At 40.7% G+C, this 25,439-nt stretch overlaps 1 protein-coding gene across 1 annotated transcript in view; it reads right to left on the bottom strand.

The window, feature by feature from the left end:
* Positions 1-1,109: 1,109 nt before the first annotated feature.
* Positions 1,110-25,439, bottom strand: part of DPY19L2 (dpy-19 like 2) — a 46,683-nt gene continuing 22,353 nt past the window's right edge. The window contains exons 12-22 of the mRNA XM_066353963.1: positions 25,348-25,407; positions 21,812-21,892; positions 19,247-19,348; positions 18,151-18,222; positions 16,780-16,826; positions 14,745-14,769; positions 11,448-11,567; positions 10,417-10,591; positions 6,318-6,417; positions 3,084-3,209; positions 1,110-1,267 (exon numbers count right to left, since the gene is read on the bottom strand). Of these exons, the coding sequence (XP_066210060.1) occupies positions 1,117-1,267; positions 3,084-3,209; positions 6,318-6,417; positions 10,417-10,591; positions 11,448-11,567; positions 14,745-14,769; positions 16,780-16,826; positions 18,151-18,222; positions 19,247-19,348; positions 21,812-21,892; positions 25,348-25,407 (1,059 nt within the window). The 3' untranslated portion in view covers positions 1,110-1,116. The remainder of the gene's footprint in view (positions 1,268-3,083; positions 3,210-6,317; positions 6,418-10,416; positions 10,592-11,447; positions 11,568-14,744; positions 14,770-16,779; positions 16,827-18,150; positions 18,223-19,246; positions 19,349-21,811; positions 21,893-25,347; positions 25,408-25,439) is intronic.

Below are 25,439 nucleotides of genomic sequence, written 5' to 3'. Positions count from 1 at the left end.
ACTAATATATGGAATTTTGTCATTTCGTTAACTCAAATGGAGAGGGCCAAGAGCATGAGGGAATTATAAAAACTCCAAGATGTTAAAATAAATGCACATTTAAAATACTATAGATGTGACATATTTAATATGTATCAAGCAAGAGAGAGTGGTTGTCTTTGCATTTAGCAACAGTAACTGCCACTTTTCAAAGCATTATTGTTGGGTAGGTTTTCTATTAGGGGAGAAAATTTATAGAACATCACCTTCTTCATCTAAAACCAAAAATAAATGTTATTACAAAAGACGGTGACCGGGAAGAAAGACTACGTCTGATAAACTGCCCAGCTGGTGTACCAAGATGAACTGCTTTGCTTCATTCAAGATCTAGAATACTAAAATCTCATTTGGTAAATTTAACTGGATTTTCTTTTCTGATTATGTTGAGCCCCACATTACATCAGGGATGATAACAATTTTTATTTTACCGGGATCTTAAAAGAAAAACCACTGGATTCTAAAGACAGGTTAATAACCTGTTGAACTTAGGCCGAGAGCTAATCAATGGGAAAAATACTTATCTAGTTGGGTAAATAAATTTGAAATGTTCAAAACATTACAAAATAAGCTGCTTTTAAAAATACTTAACTTGAAGTGGTAAAAAGTTAGTAAAAGCGATTAAAGACCTTTCCTGAAGGCTAGTAAAAGCAGAAACAACCTTACTAATGGCATGGTTATAAACAAATCTCCTCACAGAGGTTAAGAAGCTGTGGTCAGTATCAAGACCGGAAGTGCCATTTCAGAAATGGCATTAGCCTATCCAAGTGGGTTCAAGAGTCTGAACCAGTGTTTCCTGGTACTAGACAAAATCTGAAGCAATTCGCCTAGTTGGAGTCAAAAGAGCTTACATATATTTGATTCCTGAAATTTCATGGTTCTTTTACATAGGTTTTTAAAAAAACTTTAAGATGAACAATAAGCTTAATAACGCTGGCATTCAATGGAAAACAATGAAATAATTTACCCTTGACTAATCTGAAAAACTAAGTCATTTTATTATCTTCTTGTGATTTTTACTACTGTGGATAAGCTTTCAATGCACTTCCTTGCACCACAGGGTCACGGGTAGCTGCAGCCTCAGTTAACCTTGAGTACTCTGTACATACTATTCTGAAATACTGCGGTGAAGTGAGGCTTGGCATCCTCGAGCAAGGAGACGCACAGGGGAGGGTTAGCCGCGTTGGAAGGGTCCTCCACATCCCAGATTTCAAGCATGCTGCAACCAGGCCTGAAAAAAAAGGCACAGGGAACATACTGACAATGCATTCATATCCAGAGGAAACATACACATTGGGAAACATACACAAGTATTTTTAAAACAGCTCCTAGACTCCGAGAGACTAATTTATTCAACAAACTAAAGATTTTAAGGCACCATTTCAAAAAGCATGAATTCAATATTTAGAGGTAAAAGTGAAATGAAGTATGTTGCATATTCATGTTCCACTTAAACCAAATAATCTGGTCAGATCAGCAAGAAAAGACTCCTTTTTCCATTCAAGTAAAATACATTCTTTTTTACATTTCCTTTGTGATATTTTCTTTGATCCATAAGTTATCCGTAAGTTTATCACCTGGTTTCCAAACCTGTATGGATTTACTAGGTATCTATTTATTATCAATTTCTAAGTTAATTCTGCATAATTTCAAACCACTTAAACATATTTGTGACTGCTTTTAGGGCCCAGCATACATTCCCTTTTGAGGAACATTCCATGGGCCCTTTAAAAGAGTATGTTCTCCGGCTGTTCCCTGTCGTGTTCCGTCAATGCTGGGCTGTGTGACACTATTCGGACCCCATATCTTTCATGTCCATACTGGCTTTTCATCTCCTCTTCTCAGCAGAGAAAAGAATGTTAACATTTCCAACTACGATCAAAGATTTGTTTTTTTTTAGTTCTGCATATTTTTACTTTGTGTACCTTGAAGCACCGTTTAGAGATATATACATTTATAATTGTTCTGTATTTTTGATAAGTTAATCCTTTTGCAATTATAAAGTGGTTATATATCTGTGGTTGATAAGCCTTGTCTTGAAGTATCCTTGGTTTTATTAAATTTTAAGTTAATGTGATAGGCACATGCATGAACACTATGATGTTCCTCTTACTTCTTTTGCAAGATGCCATTTCTTCCTAGATATATTTATTAGATATTAAAATTACATATAAAAATAAGCTCCTAATATTTCTGAACTTGGCTTTTCAACACTGTGTTAATTAAAAATGTTTTTAGTACATCCTTTTGAGTTATGTGACACTCTCCTCATAAATCTTACACACCCAGTGTAATTCTCCTATAGCAGCAGAACACTAATATCTCACTCGACTGTAAGTTCAAATCTGCATTTCACACAACTATTAGAAATTATCATAAAAACATGGGAAAAGGCCCTGGCCGGTTGGCTCAGTGGTAGAGCGTCGGCCTGGCATGCAGAAGTCCCGGGTTCGATTCCCGGCCAGGGCACACAGGAGAAGCGCCCATCTGCTTCTCTACCCCTCCCCCTCTCCTTCCTCTCTGTCTCTCTCTTCCCCTCCCGCAGCCAAGGCTCCATTGGAGCAAAGATGGCCCGGGCGCTGGGGATGGCTCCTTGGCCTCTGCCCCAGGCGCTAGAGTGGCTCTGGTCGCAACAGAGCGATGCCCCGGAGGGGCAGAGCATCGCCCCCTGGTGGGCAGAGCGTCGCCCCCTGGTGGGCGTGCCGGGTGGATCCCGGTCGGGCGCATGCAGGAGTCTGTTTGACTGTCTCTCCCTGTTTCCAGCTTCAGAAAAATACAAAAAAAAAAAACCATGGGAAAATAGGAAAAAAATCTACATTTGAGATACTAAATTAAAATTTAAAAATCAGAAAACTAAAACATACCATAATTTTGTGAAAGTAAATTCTACTTAAGTGATAGTATAATTTTAGTTTCCTATGTGAAATAATTTTAAATAAAATATTTTACTGAGATTTATTTAGAATGAAAATTCTTAAAGAATCAGGTCTACTTTAATAAAGTAAAACAGTTGTTGCTTAAAAATATATCATAAGGCTCATACTTACTTAGTTCTCACAATACACCACGCCTCTTCTAACACGTAATAATTCACATGCAACTCCGACAATTTATCTCTTACTTCTTTCACAGATTTTCGACTATATGCAGAATAAACTATTTTTGTCCGGGCCCTTTTAATTTAAAAACAGGTTAAAGACTATCAGCTTTAATATCATATTAAATGGTAAAAAACTGAAAGCTTTTCCTCTAAAATCAGGACAAGGCTACCCACACTCTCCATTCCTATTCATCATAGTTCTGGAGGTTTTAGCCATCAGGCAAGAGAAAGAAATAAAAGGCATTCAGATCGGAAAAGAAGAAATAAAGATTTCACTTTTTGCAGATGACATGATCCTGTATATAGAAAACCCAAAGACTCCACAGAAAGACCAAAAGAAACAATAACCCAATACAGTAAGGTCACAGGATACAAAATAAATATACAGAAGTCTATTGCTTTCATATATGTAAACAATGAAACTTTGGAAAATGAACTCAAAGAAATAATCCCTCTTCCAGCTGCAACAACAAAAAAACAACTAAGTACCTGGGGATAAACTTAACAAAGAATGTAAAGAATCTATATACTGAGAAGTACAAAGCAGTGTTAAAAATTGAAATTGAAAAAGACACAATGAAATGGAAAAATATTCCATGTTCATGGATTGGAAGAATCAATATAGTTAAAATGGCCATATTACCCAAAGCAATATACAAATTTAGTGCAATTCTCATCATAATTCCAATATCATTTTTTAAAGAAATGAAACAAAAAATAACCAGGTTTGTATGGAACCATAAAAAACCTGGAATAGCCAAAACACTCCTGAGGAAAACGAACAAAGCTGGAGGTATTACAATACCTGACTTCAAACTATACTACAGAGCCACGTTAATCAAAACAGCATGGTATTGGCAGAAAAATAAACACACAGACCAATGGAACAGAACTGAGAGACCAGAAATAAAACCACATTTATATGGTCAAATCATCTTTGACAATGGAGAAAAGTAAGCCTCTTCAATAAATGGTGCTGGGAAAACTGGAGAGCCACATGCAAAAGAATGGAACTTTACATGAACAGACACTTCTCCCAAAAAGACATATAAATGGCTAACAGATATATGAAAAAATTCTCATCTTCACCAGCTATTCAAGAAGTGCAAATCAAAATTACAATATCACCTCATACCTGTTAGATTGGCTATTATCAACAAGACAGGTAATGTGTTGGAGAGGCTGTGGAGAAAAAGGAACCCTCATTCACTGCTGGTGGGAATGTAAATTAGTACAACTGTTATGGAAGAAAGTATAAAAAATTAAGAATAGGACTACCATATGACCCAGCAATCCCTCTACTGGGTATCTACCCCCAAAACTCAAAAACATTGGTATGTAAAACACATGCACCCCCATGTTCATCGCAGCATTGTTCACAGTGGCCAGGACATGTAAACAACCAAAGTGCCCCTTGATAGAGTAATGGACAAAGAAGATGTGGTACGTACATATATGCTATGGAATACTACTCAGCCATGAGAAATGACGACATAGGGTCACTTACAACAACATGGATGGACCTTGAGAACATTATAGTGAGTGAAATGAGTAAATGAGAAAAATCTAAGAACTGTATGATTTCACACATAGGTGGGACACAGAGCTGAGATTCCTGACATGGATAGAAGTGCAGTGATTACCAGGGGGAAGGAGATGCAGGGACAGGGGTGGGAAGGATGCAGAGAGGGGCCGGTGTAAGGTGACAGAAAATGATTTGGCAGTAGGTGATGGATAATCAAATGATGGAGTGATGTGTGCCTGAAATCTATGTACATTTATTGATCAATGTCACCTTGTTAAAATTAATTTTCTAAATAAATTTTAAAACCAGGTTAAAGACATTTTAATATATGATGATAAAATGGAGTAAAGAAATGTTGCTAGCAAATTGAAATCTCAATACTCACTGAATGGAGCATTTATATACTTGACTCCAAATAGCATGAATTAATTTGGAGATAGTGGTTTCCACACTCCTTATATTTTGCACATGCCAACACACACAGCAGTTTAAATTTTGCGTGTACTGCTTCTATAAAAACCAGTTTAGAATCTCGAGTTGGACAGCAGAAAAATCATTTAGAATGCAAAATCCTGTATATATTTCTGTATAATTCAGAAATTAACTGCTCATGGAACACATTCAGGTAGAGGCTAAATACAGTGAAAATGTAGACGTCAGTAGATAATTTCATCTACAGGTTCTCCGAAAAGCATGAGCTGAAGCTGAATGCAGGAAACAGAGCATTCAGACTGTGGGCATCAGGGTGGCAGGCAGATCAAGCACCTTCTCAGAAGCTTGGGAAACAGGGATGTTCACCCAGATATGGTATAATACACGGTTTGGCCCTACATGGGAGTTTTTATGAAAACCTGAACAAATGACCCTTGATGCATAACGTTGCTTAGGAGTTCAAGCGCGTGGGATGCCCAATCTCCACAACCAGCCGTGAAACTTGACATAATTTAAAACTTTACCTCTAACAACAGACTAGAAATGCATGCAGAGGAAAAGACTGCCCTGACAAATCACTAGAAATGATTAAAATAATTTTTAAAGTCACTTAAGAAAAACATGATTTGCAGACCTCAATGGAAACTAGAATGCTCATAATCACCTAGCAGAAGAATACTCTAAGTTCTCATAAAAGCAGGTCCGACAGCAAGTTCCATGAACTTTTTCTACCTGCTAAGAAGGCTCGCCAGTAGCCAGCGATAAGAAGAAAACGGCTTTGTCAGTCGGGCGGAGGGACTGTGAACTCAGAGCAGGGGCTGGGGAGTATAGCCAGGGCCCAAACTCACCCAGCTCCCACCGCGTCCCCTGAGGGGTTTTACTGGAATGAACACACGTGTGCACGTGCACACACACATGCACGCACCCACGTGTACACACACTGAGGCTGATCATAAATATGTGACACATTTATCACTTTGGAAGAACTGGCTTTTGCTTTTGTCTGTTCCCAGAGCTTATTAAACTTGCTTTAGAGTCAAGATGTACATGTAATTTCTGGATGGGTATTACACATTTTTTTTAACTTCTAGCATGGATGTGAAGATGACAGCATGCATGTGTATGTGTGTGTGCGCGCGCATGTGTGGGCATAAAAACATTTTCCTATCCCTACGAGTGAGTGTGAGCTGTGTGTCTGGTGGGAACAGCCCACCAGCTGCCAACCTCAAGTCTGCATCCTCGTAATGCGGGTGGTTCACAATGGGGCGGAGGGTGGACAGCTTCACACTGGCCATCGTAGGCATGGCCCCCGCGAACACAGCGTCTGAAAAAGATTTTACTGCTTAATAACATGTATTTAAAAAAACCCAAAGCTATGTCTCTATCACATTTGAACCCAAAGTAAGAACAATAAGTACCCTTAAACAATAACCACTGGCACTGCTACTTTTCCCGATCAGCACTGACGGACTGTCCCCCGAACAGCAGCCGCCCTTGGTGAAGTGTCAGCATGGTGCCTGGAACTGTGCTAAATGGCGTTACTGGGACGGCACAGTGGAAGCTGCGTGACTTCGCGAGGTGGGTCCTCTGTGACCCTCGCAGAGGATCAGGAAGCTGAGACACCGCAGGGTGACATGCGATGCCCGAGGCCACCGCGAGGAGTGTCAGAGCCCAGTGTCCTCGCCACCTCACCCCAGCCCCGCCCGCCCTGCACTGGGCTGAGAGACAGCACTGCAGGGACACGGAGGGCTGGAGGGAACTAGAATTTCAGTCTCGTCCCGACAGTTCACAGTGCTGGGAGCTGAGGGACTGTCAGGGAGGGTGAAAGGCGAGCCCCACGGTTCATTTCTTAAAACGACTTCTGCGCACTGTCAACTGCGGTCGCCAGGACCTGCCCCAGGACATCCTTGCTTTCTTCTCTTAGGTCATCTTGAAATGTCCATCGCTAGGGCATCTTAGCCTCTGTTCATCATCCAGTATTTGATGACTTGCTCGTAGCATGTTGGCAGCAATGGCATGTATAAATATATTGCCTGTCATGGAACTCGGGATGCACCAAAGTCTACTACCTGACCTCCCTTTCCGCTTTGTCCCCGGACAACAAAGAGACCAAGTGCTTACTTTTACGTACTTATGTATAATAAATGACCCTGTCATTATAAAGGTTATCTTTTTTTTTTTTTTGTATTTTTCTGAAGGGAGAAGCAGGAAGGCAGACAGACTCCTGCATGCGCCCTACCAGGATCCACCCGGCACGCCCATCGGGGCAATGCTCTGCCCATCTGGGGTGTTGCTCCATTGCAATGGAGCCATTCTAGTGCCTGAGGCGGAGGCCATGGAGCCATCCTCAGCGCCCGGGCCAACTTTGCTCCAATGGAGCCTTGGCTGTGGGAGGGGAAGAGAGAGATAAGAGAAAGGAGAGGGGGAAAGGTGGAGAAGCAGATGGGCGCTTCTCCTGTGTGCCCTGGCTGGGAATCGAACCTGGGACTTCCACACGCTGGGCTGACGATCTACCACTGAGCCAACTGGCCAGGGCATGGCAGTTATCATTTTTAACGAGCACAATAAAATCACTAATAGGGACATGTTATTTAGATCTACTCTAAGTAAATATTTACTTTCAAATATAACTAAGCATTCATTCTAATCATAACTTTGAATTAAAATCTCTTTAACGCCTTAGACTTGAAAATATTTAAGTCTACTGAAGTAAACATGTGCGTGTATTATCACACGACGCAGTAATTGAGCGTGAAAAGCTCTCGGGCCGGAGCCCTGGCTATCGAGCAGGCTGACTCTTTCCCGGGGGTGATGTCAGCCCCCCCCCCCAGACCCTTCGGCCACCCACTGGGTGGGACAAGGACTGTGGCGTCTGTGGGGCAGAGAGCGGGGAGCCCGCTGGTGATCTGCAATGCCCAGGACAGCCCCCAATGCCAACAGTGCCAACCGCGGCTGAGAACACCGGGCTGGAGGGACCCAAAGCCCAGGGCCGGAGTCACCAGGAAGACAGGACGTCGGCCTGCCCGGCAGACGCTGGAACCACTGCAGAGAAGCCGTCAATGGCTGAGAGAGGCAGAGGAAATCAGAGCACGGCAGGGAGAGAACAGGAACTCCTCCTATAAACACCCTGAAGTCTCTACTGGGCCTACCGGCTGTGTCAGGAGAGTCCCCGCTGACGGACAGGGCCTCGCTAACAGCTAACACACATCGTGGGGAGGGGCCTGGGGATGGCCTGCAGGCCCCGCCTTCCTGTCCTGAGCACCTGTGTGGTGCGCGCGGCCCACTCAGCCCCCCACGGTGGATCTGCACGTGGGCGCTCTTCCCACCCGCGCTGCGGGGCCGCCTTCCTGTCCTGAGCACCTGTGTGGTGCGCGCGGCCCACTCAGCCCCCCACGGTGGATCTCCACGTGGGCGCTCTTCCCACCCGTGCGCGGCCCACTCAGCCCTCCCCGGTGGATCTGCACGTGGGCGCTCTTCCCACCCGCGCTGCGGGGCCGCCTTCCTGTCCTGAGCACCTGTGTGGTGTGCGGCCCACTCAGCCCCCCCCGGTGGATCTGCACGTGGGCGCTCTTCCCACCCGCGCTGCGGGGCCGCCTTCCTGTCCTGAGCACCTGTGTGGTGTGCGGCCCACTCAGCCCCCCCCCGGTGGATCTGCACGTGGGCGCTCTTCCCACCCGCGCTGCGGGGCCGCCTTCCTGTCCTGAGCACCTGTGTGGTGTGCGGCCCACTCAGCCCTCCCCGGTGGATCTCCACGTGGGCACTCTTCCCACCCGCGCTGCGGGGCCGCCTTCCACGCTGCTCTCATGCTCTCAGTAAACCTGCGGGGACCTCAGTGAACCCATAGCGCAGGCGCACAGAAGATGCATGAGGAGATCAGAGAAGAGGCGACTGGAAACGAGGAAGGCGTTTGTGAGTGTTATCTTAGAAGGACACGGTGCCGAGCACGGGCACTCTCTGACAGGAACCCACACAAACACTGCGACAGACACAGACACCAGGAGAGACTTAAATCAGCTGTAACTGGGGAGGGGTCGAGCTGTGCCTACCAGGGACTCCTACAGGGAAAAGTTCAGTAGAGGATTAATTTTAGAATTCTGCTTCCACTGGCCTGGGATTTTTTTTATTTTTTTTTACTGAGACAGAGAGAGAGTCAGAGAGAGGGATAGACAGGGACAGACAGACAGGAATGGAGAGAGATGAGAAGCATCAATCATTAGTTTTTCATTGTGACACCTTAGTTGTTCATTGATTGTTTTCTCATATGTGCCTTGACCGCAGGCCTTCAGTAGACTGAGTAACCCCTTGCTCGAGCCGGCGACCTTGGGTCCAAGCTGGTGAGCTTTGCTCAAGCCAGATAAGCCCGCACTCAAGCTGGCGACCTCGGGGTCTCAAGCTGGCAACCTTGGAGTCTCGAACCTGGGTCCTTCTGCATCCCAGTCCGATGCTCTATCCACTGCACCACCGCCTGGTCAGGCTGGCCTGGGATTTTTGAGTGATGAGGTACCCCTTTGAAAGCCACAGACCAAATGTCCGAGCTGAAGCTTATCAAAGTCTACCTTCCTGATGACCAATTAGTAAAGTGGTGAGTGTCAGATAAGGGAAAAGAGGAAACTGACTCAGGAATCACAGGATAAATTTAAATGAACCACAGTAAAGAATTTGTGCTGGAGAAAAATTACTAAATATCAAAATTAGTCTTGGACAAGATTATAGATACTTCTAGAAATACCATAGAACCTACTTATTCTCCAATAAGGTATTCAAATGTGAAATAAAGATCTATCTGCTTGAGGGGGTTTTGGAAAAAGGAGGAAAAAAAAGTAAGCTAGAGACAGTAGGATGAATACTCGTCTCTGAAATTATTTGGTGAACAAAACAGAATGTTCAAGGTGTTAATTCTCCTGCCTGTGCCCGGTTTGACAGAGACGGAACGGACAACAGTGACTAACGTGTCACCTTAATCTCCCCACAATCATGTATCTTCTCCAACTGTCTGTCACGAGGTGTGAAATTATGCTATGAAAGCTGTACCAGTATGTGATTTGTAATTTCCTAGGGTTTAAATGTAATAATGATCTCAGAGTCGCGGCACATAACTGTGAACAATCCTAATTCCTGATGTCAATGAAAATTCTTTATCACGGTTACCTAGGAGGGATTGAAAGAGGGCACAAAAGCACTTTTTGAAAAGCTTTGATTTGGCGGACACTGAAATTAGCATGCTCAAAATCTGTGAGTTGGAAAGGACTCTGTGTGTGCATGTGTGTATGTTTAAAGGTGTGTGTATAAAACCAACTACACCTGTAACTGAACAGCTGCGCACCTGGTCTGGTATTGTCTTTGATCCACTTTATCAGTTCTTCCTGAGGTAAATTGTTAAACTCGGCCATTATGCTCCACTGACTGTGGAGGTTGGCACAGCCTTGCAGTGACATGACCGTGAGAACACCAAAGATGACGTTCTCAAAACGAACTCTGCAAAAAAGCCAGCCAAAGAGCTGAAATAAAAGAAACCATTTATTTATCATTCTTACGTGAAGAGTACTATAGGGTCAGTAATAAATGCTCACCTTGCTACTTAACCCAAGAGGGACAGCCACTTGATATTATCACGTATAGTAACATACAGAACTCTCATCAGCTATGGTTTGAAAACGGCCAATATTCTGGAACAACAGGGTCCAGTATAAACTCTCGAAAAAACTAAGGAAGGAACACCCGATCCTTCCAGTACTGATCACCTCCAGGGATTACGACGAGCAAATCAGTTTTGAAACATTCCAGAAATAAATGCTGTAATACTGGCAGCTTTTTATGGACATCTGGGATAACGAGGGAAACCCCCTGGTACGGACAAGTCTATTCCTCTCAGAAAACACGCATCCCGACAGTCTCAGACAAGACTCTCATGATCAAAACTAAATAAGGTGCTTCTAGAAGAACTTTAGTCCCCAAATCCTAGCTACTTTGTCCAGCTCTTCTGCATAGTGGCTGCAGCGGTGGGACCCCAGAGGGGACAGCTTTTCCCAGGGACCCTCCGAGCCCGGCAGGAAAGCACCGCGGCACCCGCACTGCAGACACTGGGCGTCAGACCCCCTGAGGACAGCTGTGATGAGTCAGGAATCTCTCGCACAGACCTGAGCTCCCAAAACTGTTTGTGGACAGGCTACTACTAACAGAGGGGAGAGATGTGCCTCGTGGCCATCTCAGCCGTCTCAGCTCAACTCTAGGGGTGATCTTCACAGCTACTGGAAGTTGCTTCTCCTCCTCTATAGTGACCTGCGAGCTGACATTCTCACTCTTTTAAGACAGTCCCAGTGTTGTCACGCGGTCATACGAGAATGGACGCCTCACCTGTCGAGAGCATATGAGGGACGCCATCACACACATGTGAGGAGTCAGAAACAGCTTCAGCCTCATAATTAAAACGGCGAGAGCAGTAAATGCGAACAGCTGCAAGGTGTGATAAATGAGCTATAAACACAAAACAGAATGACAGTTTCACTTTACAGATTCTTGAATAAACACAAAGCATGAACTACTATTATTCATTATGACAAAGATCTTGTATAACTTCGTAATAAGGAGGCTATTGATATTCTTTTAGTGAACAAAGATTAATTGAACACCTACTGCATGCCAGGTACTGTTCTGGGTGCTTCCGGCTCAACGGTGAACAGAACAACAGTGAGCATTTGCTGCCTTTGCGAGGTTCACGTTAGTGTATTTGGTAATGACAGACAGAAAACAGAGCAAAAATCAGTCCATTTCGTGGTCTCTCAGGAAGTGCTGAGTGTGGCAGAAGAGATCGGGGAGTGGGGGACAGAGACCGGGAGTGCACAGGGTGTGCGAGGCCACAGTGGAGTGGCTGCGAGTGCAGTGGGGTCACCAGGCTGGGCCTCGGGGAAAAGGCTGTGTCTGAGCAAGGACTCGTACCGGGTGAGGGAGGGAGCCGCGGAGACAGAAAACCACGCAAAGCTGCACAAACCTGCATCATTCAGACGGCAGCAGACGTAGGACCAACCAGAAACTAGGTTATTTTCAAAGTAGTGAAATTACATAGATATTTTTACTGATTAGCAGGATACCCCATTCTGATTTAGATGGAGTTCCACTCAGCAGAGGTTTCAAACATAACAGATGTAATTCGTTAAAATATGAACCAAGTCCTCACTAGAAAAAGGGACAAAGAATGCCACCAGAAGTAAGGGGCAACTAAACAGTCATGTTTTAACATTTAGAAAAATGAAATGTTACAGATAATAAGGTGTTTTTATCTATAAAATTGACAAATTAATTCTGAGTGTTTGAGAGTATGTCATGAACACGGTAAAATGACAAACTGGTACATTTCTGTAATTTAGCATAATTCATCAAGACTCTAGAAAAAAGCCAAACCTTCACTTAAATTTCCATTCTAGAAATTAAGCTGAAGGGAATAATAAAAACATAAAAATGCTTCTGCAAAGATGATCACAAAAGTGACTTTTTTAGCAGCAAAAATAGAAAACAACCTGGCCCCGGCCGGTGGTTCAGTGCATAGGGCGTCGGCCTGGCGTGGGGATGTTTCAGGTTTGATTCCCGGTCTGGGCACACAGGAGGAGAGACCATCTTCTTCTCTCCCTCATCCCTCGCCCCCTTCACACCTCCTCCCCCTCCTGCAGCCAGTGGTTCAATTGGTTCAAGCATGGCCCCATGTGCGGAGGACAGCTCTGTTGGTCCAAGCATGTCAGCCTGAGGTGCTAAAAATAGCTCAGTACTCGAGCACTGGCCCCAGATAGGGTTGTTGGGTGCATTACTAAATCCCCTCCTCTCACCTAAAAAGAAACAACCTAAGTGATTAATGAAGAGGAATAAGTAATTAAATTACTGCATTTCCACATATATATAGCCATTAAAAGATTACACATTGGAGGGCTGCCGAATGGCATGGCAAAGTTTTCAGAGTATAAAACTCTGTACACGGAGAATGATGCGGGCTCTATGAAAACAGTGTGTGTACACATACATGCACAGACATACATGCATGGAGGGGGCGGGCCTGTAAGAACATAGGCCTAAAAAGTTAACAAAGGTTTCTTCTGGATGCTTATTTTTCTTCATTTTTCCAAAATTTTTAAACGTATCATTTTTATACAAAGAAATATATGATTTTAATGTAAAACAGGATGGCAAAACTGTATCCAGAGCTGTGTTTAAAAATAAAATTACTTAATTTTTTCCTAATTGTTGGACCCAAAACTGGAATGTGAAACATTTATTTCAAAATCAATCCTTCACTTTTTCTTCAGTAAGATTCATGTTTGGGCAAAACTGGGCATGTTGTGAAGGGAACGGGAAAGGCAGAGAATGAAGGAATGCTATGTTTCTAAAAAGAGTAGGTTGTAAATACTGTGTGATAAAACCATAAAGTATGAATGTGCACTGATCGGTTAAACTGAGCAATCTGACATGGCCGATTTACACAGATGTGGTCACACCGGGTGGCGGCATAGTGACTGGCCAGCAGCGTGGACTCTGGACTGCATAGCTGGGCTCATCGTCCTGGGTCCACAGGCCGGTCACTTACCCTCTCTACGCCACCATGTTTTTCATCTGTGATACAGCAATAACAGTACTTAACCTCAGTGCGCTGTGCGGGGTAGAAGTTACGAATATCTTTAAGTCAGGAGGCGCTAAGTGCTGAGTGATGCTGAGAGCCCAGGAAACGGACTGCTCGGGTTCAAGTTCAAGCGTCACTAAGTCCGCTGAGAGCCCTGGGTCAGCGCCACTCCCGTGCTGTCCTGCACGGCAGCCCCGGAGGCTACGTGCGGAAACGGCAGAGGGCAGGTGGGAGGGGGCTGGGTCTCTCGCTCCTGCCCCTCAGGAGCTCCTGCCTGTCACCTCACGTGAGCCAAGACTGACACTACTACTAAGTCATGTTAACGTTTATCTCCGTAACAGGCAGTCTCACCTAATGAGCGTCATTTTCTTATTTGCACAATAAGACTATGAAAATTAAACAGCACAGTACGTAGCACAGAGTAACTATTCAAAAAATCTTATCATTAAGCTAGTCCTACCAAGTTCAAATTCAGTCGCCCTGTCTGGTAAACTGGCCCCTTCCTTTAAGACTCAGAGTTCTCACTTAGGAAATCACACATGCAGCCCATTTTAGTACCGTAAGAAACACTGCCTTGTTTCACGTCTCCACTGAAAACTTACAAATACCGGAGGACAGGAACACTGCCACACTGCCTCCTGTGCCCTGTGACACTGCGGAAGCCTGTGAGCTGACAGAGCACCACATCTGTGTGGGGCAGGAGCCGGCCACCTGTCGCAGGGCCACGGGCGCTGGTCCTGATGACTGATTAGCTTAGCAGGAGAGAAATTAACACCCGTTCTTGCTGAACGAACATAAGAACTAGTGAGTGAAGGTACGTTAGTTTAATTATGCTCCATGGTCATATGTCAGTCTTCCAGCTTTCCAAGCCTTAGTACTGCTCACAACGGAGCGGATTAAACTGTGGGGAGGACCAGCAGAAATGTGTCACGAGGCGGAGCCGCTCAAGCCAAGCCAGTGGCTGTCGGCAGCAAGGCTAACCCTCTGTGAATCGGCTTCGAACTCGAATGTAACCCACAGTCCACCAGAGAGCAAAATGAAGGCTTTACCTCACCGTGTTCAAGGAGCTGTTTTCTGGAATAAAACAAAAACATTCTCTGCTTACTAAGTGTCCGTTATACTCTGACCACATAAAAAAATAAACTTTATTTCTTCTTAGGTCTTAAAACTTTGATTCTCTCTAAACTACTTAGCAGCACAGAGAAAAATAAAAGTATTAGATCCTATTATTGAAAATCACAGCAATTTAAAAGGCATGATTTATAGTCATCCTACTTAAGGTGTCTCACAAAGCCATTCTTTCTAAAGATAAAAGAGGTTTTACTAACTGATGGGGAGGGCAGCTGGGAGAGGATAAGAGAATAAAAGGAATGTCTGTTACTTAGCCATGTACGGTATACACAGTATTTAAATAAGCATTGCGGGACTTCTGAATTGTACACATTGTCCACAATTACAAATACCACGAGCATCCTTGTACATAAAACTGTGTACGTCTGACTGTTTCCTTAGGATAAATCTCTGAAAAAAAAAGTCACTGGGTAAAGCCTATAAGTATTTTTAGTTCCAGAAAAGTAGTCTAAAAATTTTACTAAATATAATATTTATGGCTAAAAATTGACTAAGTTTTTATGGCAGTCGTCATTACTATGATCCTGCAGTGGCCCCAGAATGAGGGGCACTGACACTGGTTTTGCCCTCACAGAGTGTCTACTAGACTCATACAAGAGTAGAAGTCTATTTTTGGGTTGTTAAAAATACTAGGTATTTTAGTTTCATAACAAAGCTTGACCGGATGTGGAGGCCTTCCAATGTGTACTTTGGGGTTGGAAAGTTTAGTAAAAAAGTAAGAAATTCAAGGGCACAGACAGATCCAGAGATTAGAAAAGAAATGGGTCATTGGGGGAAGACCTCTCCAGATAGTAGTGAAATCACCATATTACGCTGTCTCCACTGCCTCTCCTTCTTGACTTCCGGATACACTGTTCTCTATACTGTTTTTGTACGTGTGCACGCGCGCACACACAGCCATTGCTTTCAGGTGTTTAATCACTAAGGAAGACCTCCTTACTGTGAGCTAAGTATCTCCCACCCACCGTCCTGCTCAGGTGGGCCCCCCTCCCACAGCACCCCTTAAATGTGTGGAGGCGGCGTCTATGCACGCCTCAAGCTCCTCTTCTCTAGTCACTACCCCAGGCTCCTCCCCCAGCGAACAGTTCCCCGGCTCTCGCGCTCTCTCCTTAGAATGTCAAGAGCTCCGTCTGAACAGAGCAAAGTGGAGCGGGTCCATCAGCTCCCCTGGTTTGCAAACGATTTCAACAAATAAGATTCTACCATTTCAACGACTGCATCCATAAAATTCTAATTAGCATTTCCGGCAACCAGATACAACTAATTACTGAAAGTATAAACATAGGGTGTGGGGGGTTCATGAAAACACTGTGCTATCATCACAATTGTTCTGTAAATCTAAAAAAATCCTAAAGATACTGTTTCCTTGAAAACAACAAATCTACTGACACAGCTACGTGTATACAAGGCAATTAGAGTTCAGATTTTCCTCTGAAGGAAGTTTTCTTCACCAATTTATTTTCATGTCAGATTTTTCTTGCATGTGTTTATGCTGTAAATCTAGTGACTTTACAAAAATCACAAAAAATGTGATGGAATAGTTTTAACGATGAAAGTAGAAAGAACTATTTCATAAATATTCAGAAAAACAAATAATTATGTTTTCTACAAAATTAAAAAAAAATAATTGCCCAAATAAAACTTCCGCAAACTTCTGTTCATTGACTTTAAATTCTCGTCATATATTAAAATTAAACTAAATCAATTTAAATTTTGAGTTAGTTTTAAAATAGAAATAACTCCAAAACAGGCCCAAATATATAGAAGAGACCCATGAGACTAATACATGCAGTCTTTTTTTTTTTTTTTTTTTAGAAAACAAATTTGGCTCATATCTCCTTTCTTAGTCATAATGCTGAAGTTTAATGTCCACTCCTCTGAAAAACTGATGTGACAATAAATTATTTAATAACTGACTATAGTATGATTTAGAGACAGCTACGATATAGTTACCTTAGATAAGTGTTTGTAGATAAGGCACATAAAACATCACGGAAAGCCTGTGAACAGAATCAAATCAATGAAATTTCTTCTAAGAAATTATGCAACATTTAAAATGCCCTGATTCATTACTAGAAACACACCAGCGGAAAGCACTATTTTATTGCTAAAGCCGGTCCTCAGGAACACTGTGGTCCCAGCTTTGCAACAGGCACATAATATCTTGAAGTTTTTAACTCCCTCCCAATGGTTTCCATGGAAGCAGCAGAGGCTGCGGGGCTGGCATGGCTGTGTGTGGTTAATTCCTGCATTATCAGCCCCTCCACGTGGAGCCTGGGCGGAACAGCAGTGTTCCCCGATGCACTAGAAACCGCTGGTGGAGAAACCCCGCCCCTTCGGGGAGGTAGGGCGGGGGTGGGGGTGGAGAGCAGCAATCCTGCGTGGAGTTCACCCATCCTTCTCATCACCTCTGCGCTGGTGCAGGGGCGAGACCACAGACATGTGGAGGTGATGCCTGTCTCACTCATAAATCATTCACATTCTGTGCAAAAACAAAGGAATGGGAAACGTGGGGCCTGGGACTGCAGAGAAGAGCAATTTGATTCTAAATACCGAAAACTGGTACGGGATGGGGTAGGAAATCACGTTATTGCTATCCGCCCAAAAGGATAAAATAAACATATACTGACTTAAGGCGAGGCAACTTGTAAACCATATAAAGATGCTTCAAAATCGATAAAAACTAAGGACCCGCTGTCTTTAGCCAGACTTTCAGATAAACCACTGAGACCAAGAAAACCTTCCAGTGTAGTTTAAACATTATTTCTTCTATAGTGAGAACATGTTCTTTTGTTGTGAAAACAATGAACACATAGAGATGTTTTATGACCTTAAAATAAAAAATAATAAAATAGCTATCAAATTTCTCCTGTGCATGTCTCAAAATGGATCAAGATTTCTTTGAACATGCTTTATTTTTGAAAGATACCAAAGCCATCCTTGCACTTGACTTTCCCGGAATCCATGCTGATTATGATTCTGTAATCATTTGTGCGGTGGTATAATGTCCCGGTGGGGGCTGTAAGTTCTAAGGCGTGGGCCTTTTTGTCCCAGTGTACCTATGATGTTAACATAGTTCTTACCACATGGTGGGTAATAGATACATTTCTCTTGAGAGAATATATAAGAATACTTTTTCTAATGTAGCTTTCTAAAAAAAAAAAAAATCATATAACACTAAATAAAGATTTTAATTAAAAAAAAAATTTAGAGAGGGGAAGAGTTCATCCTAAAAATAAGACAGAATTCTAAACTATTATCATTAATCTATTATTATTATAAGTCCTTATCTTGAACCCAAAGTGATACACTTTTTAAAAATACCTTTTTAAAGATGAAGTAAGTAATCAACATAACAAGTGGAAGCAAAAATGTCTTAGTGTATCTCCACGGAGTCTGAAATAAAACAAATTATTCAAAATAGTCATTTATTAAATTTTACATTCAATGAGTAAAAATCCATGTCAGAGTGTCACAGTGAAATTTCTTAAAGGTAGAGAACTACCACTGTTATTAACAGAATATACATTTATCAACTTTCATATTTTAATATAAGAATCAACATTAAAAAGTTATACAAATTTATCAAAATTTTTAATGATAAAAGTATTAAGCCAAAAGTTAATTATCTCTATTCTATGTCTACTTAATTTTTTCTTTCTTTTGGGTTTATCCTACATTATTATTTTTGGGGCTGCAAGGTTCCATTATTTTTCATTTGTGAAACTAGAACTAAGGAGGAGGAAAGCTGTAAGTAGGAATAACTACTTAGGTAATAGCAGCTAACTAATTTTCATGACCTGTTGTGATAGGGAGTGGTTTACCATGTGACTACATGATCTATTTCTTGAAGGCAGGAACGAAGGTGCCTTCCCCTGTGTAGTCCAACAACAAACTGCCTCACGGGTAATGAGCGGCCAACAACAGTTTTTGAGTGAATGTATGACTGGTTGGATAGATAAGAGAATAATGTATGATCACTAGTATATCTTTTCTGGCAGCATCTTATTTAAATTTTTTATAATATTTGGGGTATTAAATGAAATAATACTGAATTTTTTAAAAACCTAGAGAATTTGGATTTAGTCTTCCTGAGTGGTCCTATACTTCCAACAGACCAAGATTATTAAAAGTAAGTGAACCGTCATAACCGTAATTCACTGTGGATCATAAAATACGTTAGGTGCTCTCCCTGGATTATCTCACCCAACCATCCTCAATAACGCTTTAAGACAGGAGCCGTTGTTTACTGCTTTTATACATAACGGGCTGAGGAAGGCCACATGATCAACAAACATTACAGTTAAAAAATGATAGGGTAAGTTGATGTTTCCGAATGAAAACTTTTGAGTTTCAGATTCAAGAGAAAAGAGCAAAAAACCATCATACCTGTAGAGAAGGAGAAATAAAGAAAACATACCGCTTTTTCCATAAAGTCAAATTCAGGAACACAGGTGTAAATTAAGGTATCGAAATCGGTGTACCTTAAGATTCTCGCGGCTATAAGGTCACTCAGGCGAATCTGGAAAAGAGAGCAGAGCAGATCACAATTACACGGGTTCTCCAGTCAGTAACAACCGACTTGATACGGTCCAATAAAATCTCCAGAGCCCATGCAGCCAAGGCACATGGATGCCTGCCCCTCAAAGGAAAAATAATATACAACCAGTCAGACACACTGTATGCTGAATTATGAAGAAATAAAAAAAAAAGAGAACTATTGAGAGAAATGAAAAGCTGAAAGAGGTCAGAAAAAAATAAGCAGAGATGATAATGTAAAGAGTAAGCTAAAAATCAATATTTGCTGGGCAGAAACCACCAGGCAGTTAATCATGAGATTTTATAATCATATCATTTATCAAGAAAAAAACAATTTCATGTGAAGCCCTTTTACCACACATTGTAAATCATGAACAAATTTTCTATGCGTTGTCATTTTCACAAAGCCTCATACATTGATTACAATTTGGGGTACTTCTTAATTTTTTAGACATGCATTAAATTTTTCGGACAGCCACTAAATGTGAGCGCTGTCCTTCATGGGAATTCCAACAACTCTACATACTACTTAGTTCCTGGATCTCCAAGGCCTTTCCAATAGACACTACCAAACAAGGCCAACGTGGGGCTCATTATTCCACTGATTATCTGTTACCTACCGTCAGGGAGACGATTCTTTTTCCACTGCATTCTCGGGCCAGGAGAAAAGAAAAATATCTGGCATATAAAATCTTAATTCATAATATTTTATAGAAACAAATTATTTTATATTTTCTATGATTATCTATGATTTTTTTTATTCATGGTTCCCATTATCTACCAATACAGAGATAATTTAAAGTTTCCTTTATTTTGCTAATTTAGAGTATGCCTGGTGACTAATAATAACAAAATTTTATTTATTCTTTTTTAATTCAGTGAGAGGAGGGAAGGCAGAGACAGATTCCAACATGCACCGCAACTGGGTTCCACCTGGCAAGCCTACTAGGGGGCGATGCTCTACCCATCTGGGGCTCTACTTTGTTGCTTAGCAACTGAGCTGTTTTTAGCACCTGAGGCAGAGGCCATGAAGCTATCCTCAGTGCCCGGGGCCAACTCACTCCAATCGAGCCATGGCTGCAGGAGGAGAGGAACAGAGAGAGGCAGAGGAGTGAGAGGGGGAAGGGTGGAGAAGCAGATGGGTGCTTCTCCTCTGTGCCCTGACCGGGAATCAAACCTGGGACATCTACATGCTGGGCCAATGCTCTACCACTAAGCCAACCAGCCAGGGCTAAAAATAAAGCTTTAGCTTCAAGCCTTTCTCACTGCTATGACACAGAGGAAGTCACTTAAGAGTACCAAGGATGTATGTATGTGTGTGTACGTGTGCATGTGTGTACATGTGTGAGTGTGTGTGTATAAAATTTATGAAGGGTTGGATGACAGTGTGGAGCAAGGCAAGAAAGAAAACTACAGACCAACTTAATAGGTAAGTAAATAATTTAGAAGACCTAAATAAAGTTTATCATAAAATATATATACTCCTTATGGCATAAAAAGTTAATAACAATAAAAGGGAAAAGAAAAAGGAAAATGTGTCAGACATACCTGAGAACAACAGCAACAAATAAACCTAATGGACCACCATGCAAAGCTAGCAACAAATAGCAAATAAGTCCTTACAGTTTGAAATTTTATTTAATATGAACACGTATGCAAGTTCAATTGTACTGGATAGTAACAGCACTTGACCTTTTAGAGAGTAAATGCCGTATTCCCTTGTTAAAGTGGAAGTAATCTGAACATCAGACAGGGTGCTAATTGGATAGTACTAGACAAGGCAAATGTCAGGGTGGATTACTGTATGATACTCACATGTATCCTCATATTCAGGCAAAAAGTGCTAAAACTCAAAAATAAATTCATGCATTGTTTTCTATTCCTTAAACTAATTTGTTAAATAGGGACACATGCTTTAAAAAGGGTCATTATTTAAAGCATTAACCTTAAAACAAACAAATCCCACCCATGAAGGATAAGTGATCCATATATTTCGTAGAATATACAAAGATAGCTTTTAACATTTTCTCTTTATAAAAAAAATCTTTAAAAACATCAAGTATCTTAAATTGAATAAATAATTATAGAGATAGCTATACTAAGATTTTAAGAGTTCTGCAGCTGAGTAGTCTGCTCATACATCAACACCTGCAATAAATAATTATTTAAACAAATAATATAAACAAATAACTACTTATATTATTAATTTTTCCCTAGAAGGCTAAGCCAGCACTCATCAATATACATTTTTCTTAGTGGGTTGAAAAGGTCATTGAACGTCAGAGTTGTCATACTGAATCTGCCAGTAACTAGCTGGGGACCTTGAAGAGGGTACTTACCCTCTCTCTATAAAATGAAGAGGTAAAAAAAAAAAGAGATGGTTTCAACATTTTCACTCAGGTATACATATTTATATAACTTTTTGTTTTAATTAGAAAGTACTTACATGGTCTGAAACGCATAAGATTTTAGATGTCAGAAATTTCAAAATGATTGTTCCACACAACCAACCACAACCTTGAATTAGCTAAAAAATAAATGAAATAAGATAGAAATCAGGTACTAAAAACTACCCAGTTAAGATACTCAGTTATATCAACAATGGCACAGAAAGATTGTAGTCACGGGAGGTATACAAGTGATAAGGTCTATAAAAGGATGTCCCTATGGAAAGCTGGATGTGCCACCGCCTTCGAGACGGGTGCTGAGATTCAGGTCAGCCGCACCTTACAGGCAATGCATCATTTCTCTATGCCTGCTTTCAAAATTCCTTTTCTTTAGTTTTCAAAAGGTTGATGATGATGTGTCTAGCCACGGGACCTTGTTGGGCTTAGCCTACTTGGGATTCACTCTGTTTCTTGACGCTGCAGATTTACATTTTAACAGTTTAAGTTTTCAGCCACTTCTTCAAATACTTTTTCAGTCCCACTCTCTTTTTCCTCTCCTTGTGGAACTTGGATGATACAAATATTAGCTCTTTTGTTATTGTCCCACGGGACCCTAAGCCTCTGATTTCTTTCCAGTCTATTTTTCCTTTGTCATTTAGAGTAAATTCTTTCTATTGTTCTATTTTCCTATGGCATTGGACTGGAACTGGAGGTGCAGTTATGAAATTACACATTTTCTACATATAAATACATAGACATATGTGAGTGTACATACAGATACATACAGTGAAAGGGTCTAGAATCAAGGACGCGCTGGCAGCAATGAGCACACTCAGCTCTCAGATCTTGGTTTCTAAACACTATTCTACACTAACAGGAACTAAGGATCCTGGGGGAAGAGCTGGGTCCAGATTTGGGGCAGAAAAGTATAAGAAGAGCCTGGAGTATCCTGAGGCATACTGGAAGGAAGCACATAAAAAATTATGAAGATAGATCAAATGGGATAAAGTCCAGCTTGAAAAGATTCATAATGGCCAAGTCTGAAATTGATATTTATATATGATATAATTTGTATATGATATAGATACAGATATAACAAATCATTCATTGAAAAGTGACCTATAAGGTAATCTTGTTGTAACAGCTTTGAATCTAAACATCGAGTGAGGAGAACTGACATTACATAGAGCCTTCCTATGCATGAACATGGTATATCTTTTCCTTTACTTTGATATTATCATGTCTAAATAATTGAACTTTTCCCAAGAAAATATTGTATTTTGCTAGATTGATAACTGTTTTTTTTCCTTCTTATATGACAAATTTAAAAAATGTGTTTTCTCACTGTTGCCAAAAAATAGAAATGTAATTACTTTTGATTTTCTATCTAGCTATGTTATTAAATTCTAATAATTTCTGATAATTTGTCTTAAATTTTTTTAAGGTTTTCTATGTAAATAATATTATAATGCCTTTCAATTCTTCCTTTCCATTTCCTTCCTATTCTTATTTACTTTTTTGCTTTAATGTGTTAGCTCAAAACTTTAATGAAATGTGAAAAAACATACCATCTTAATATTTATTTTAAACCTAACACTCAAATACCTCACCTAAAAGACCACTGAATGCTTAAGAATTTTATTAGGCTAAGAAAACTCTCTTGTCATTTCTTCTGTGCTAAGAGTTTCTATCATAAATGGGTGTTCAATTTTATCAAATTCATTTTCTGCATCTAATGAAATGATCATAAGTTATTTTTTTCCTTTAAGCTGTTAGTTTGATCATTTACATTTATGGATTTTCAGAAACATATTTGAATTCCTGGGATAAACCCAATTTGATCAGAATGAGAAAATATATATATTGCTGTTCTTGAGTTGCTAATCTTTCTCCCAAGTTGCCACATGATGGTAAAAAATACTAAAAATAGATTTTGATTAATCACAAGTAAAATTTTTCTGTGAATTTTTTTACTATCATTCAATATAAAATAAGAAATGCCTTGTTTTCAAATTTGCTAATTATGACAGGGTAAGATATGCAATATAATTTTTATTCCATTACTGTGAAATAATTCACTGAGAATAAAATAGGATTTATTTTTGTAAGAAAAAGTCTTAGTTCAGAAAATACTGCCTTTTTCCTTTTTGACTGTCTTCTGTTAATAAAAAAAATGCTAAGAAAAGCCAGATGACCCCTGTGTTGTCTGTTTAGATGACTAGCACTTATTTCTCCCTGCTGCAAGAAACTGATAATGCAATTATACAAGTTTCAAAATATAATTCATTGCATTTCAACTTGTCTCTCCTTAGAATTTTGTTTCTTTGAAATTGTTGAATTAAAAGCTTAGGTTAACCTTTATTATTTCTAGCCTAAAACTGAAAATATTTAGAACAGTAAATTTCCCTCAGAGAACAGCTTTGGAGAATTCTCTCAATATCTAATTGTTGTCATTTTTCAGTAGTTTGTAACTGAAAATTTCATTTTGAGTAAAGTAGTTATTTAATAAAAATCTTTGAATTTTCTGTTGGTTTCTTGGTTTAGTCTTTTAAAAAACAACCATTACTATTTTTTTCTAAAGTAAAAAAAAATCATATATTAGAAGAGTCATGTCATCCAATAACTTATTTATTTTTTATTTATTATTTTAGAGAGGAGGGAGAGAGGAGGAGGGAGGAGCAGGAAGCATCAACTCCCATATGTGCCTTGACCAGGCAAGTCCAGGGTTTCGAACCGGTGAACTCAGCGTTCCAGGTCGACACTTATCCACTGCGCCACCACAGACCGGGCCCCAATAACTTCAGTGGACAAATATGTGTTTGCCGTAAGGGATGGAGAATGCCTTAAGCAACGTGAAACTGTCAATGCACTCATTCCATTGTGTTCTTTTGTATTCTGAGTACAAATGTACTTTCTTACCTTCCTGTAACTTTTCCAGTTTTACCCTATCAATATGTAATACGTAATCACATAGTTTTGAATATAACAGGTTTTATTTTCTAATGGAAGCACTTCAGAGAAAAGGAATGACTATTGTCTGCTGATATAATAATTAGTGATTGCAGTGCCCACCTAATATACTTATTTTACTTGGAAGCAAAACACATAAACATAGAGGTAATGCCCATCCCTTTGTACATCTGGGAGGAAGCCAAAGATTAAGCAGTGTCTAAGCTGAAATAATAAGAGGCTGGGAGATTGTAGAGAAATGCTAAATGGAAAAAAATACTAGTCTAAGGTTGGAAGCAGAAGGAAAGACAGATAATAGACGCAGAGAAAAGAAGTGGGGAAAGTTAATCTAAAGAGAGAAGCTCAAAGCAATCAGAAAATTTGAAAGTAAGGTAGTGCAGGGGAGAGCAGAACAAAAAGTAGAAGAAGAAAGTCTGAGGGTCGTGCAAACGGCAGCACTGGAATAAATGACCAAGTTTCTTAACAACTTGTAGATGTCGCCAAGGACTATTTCCCACCTTAAGCAAGTAACTATATATTAACAAGACTTATCAACTCTAAATTATTCCATTTTTTAGGACCTTGTCTTATTTTAGTTTCTAGAAACAAAGAATTAGAAGAAATTGTTAAAGATGTTGAATCTTACCCAAAAGTTGAATTCGGATACTCTCAATCTTTGAATGTTATTTTTCTTTAGAATTATCACCTAAAATTCATGTGGTACAAAATGAAACAGAA

The sequence above is a fragment of the Saccopteryx leptura genome, chromosome 12 (assembly GCF_036850995.1).
Source record: "Saccopteryx leptura isolate mSacLep1 chromosome 12, mSacLep1_pri_phased_curated, whole genome shotgun sequence".
Lineage (NCBI taxonomy): Eukaryota > Metazoa > Chordata > Mammalia > Chiroptera > Emballonuridae > Saccopteryx > Saccopteryx leptura.
This window is presented reverse-complemented; position numbering and strand designations above follow the sequence as displayed.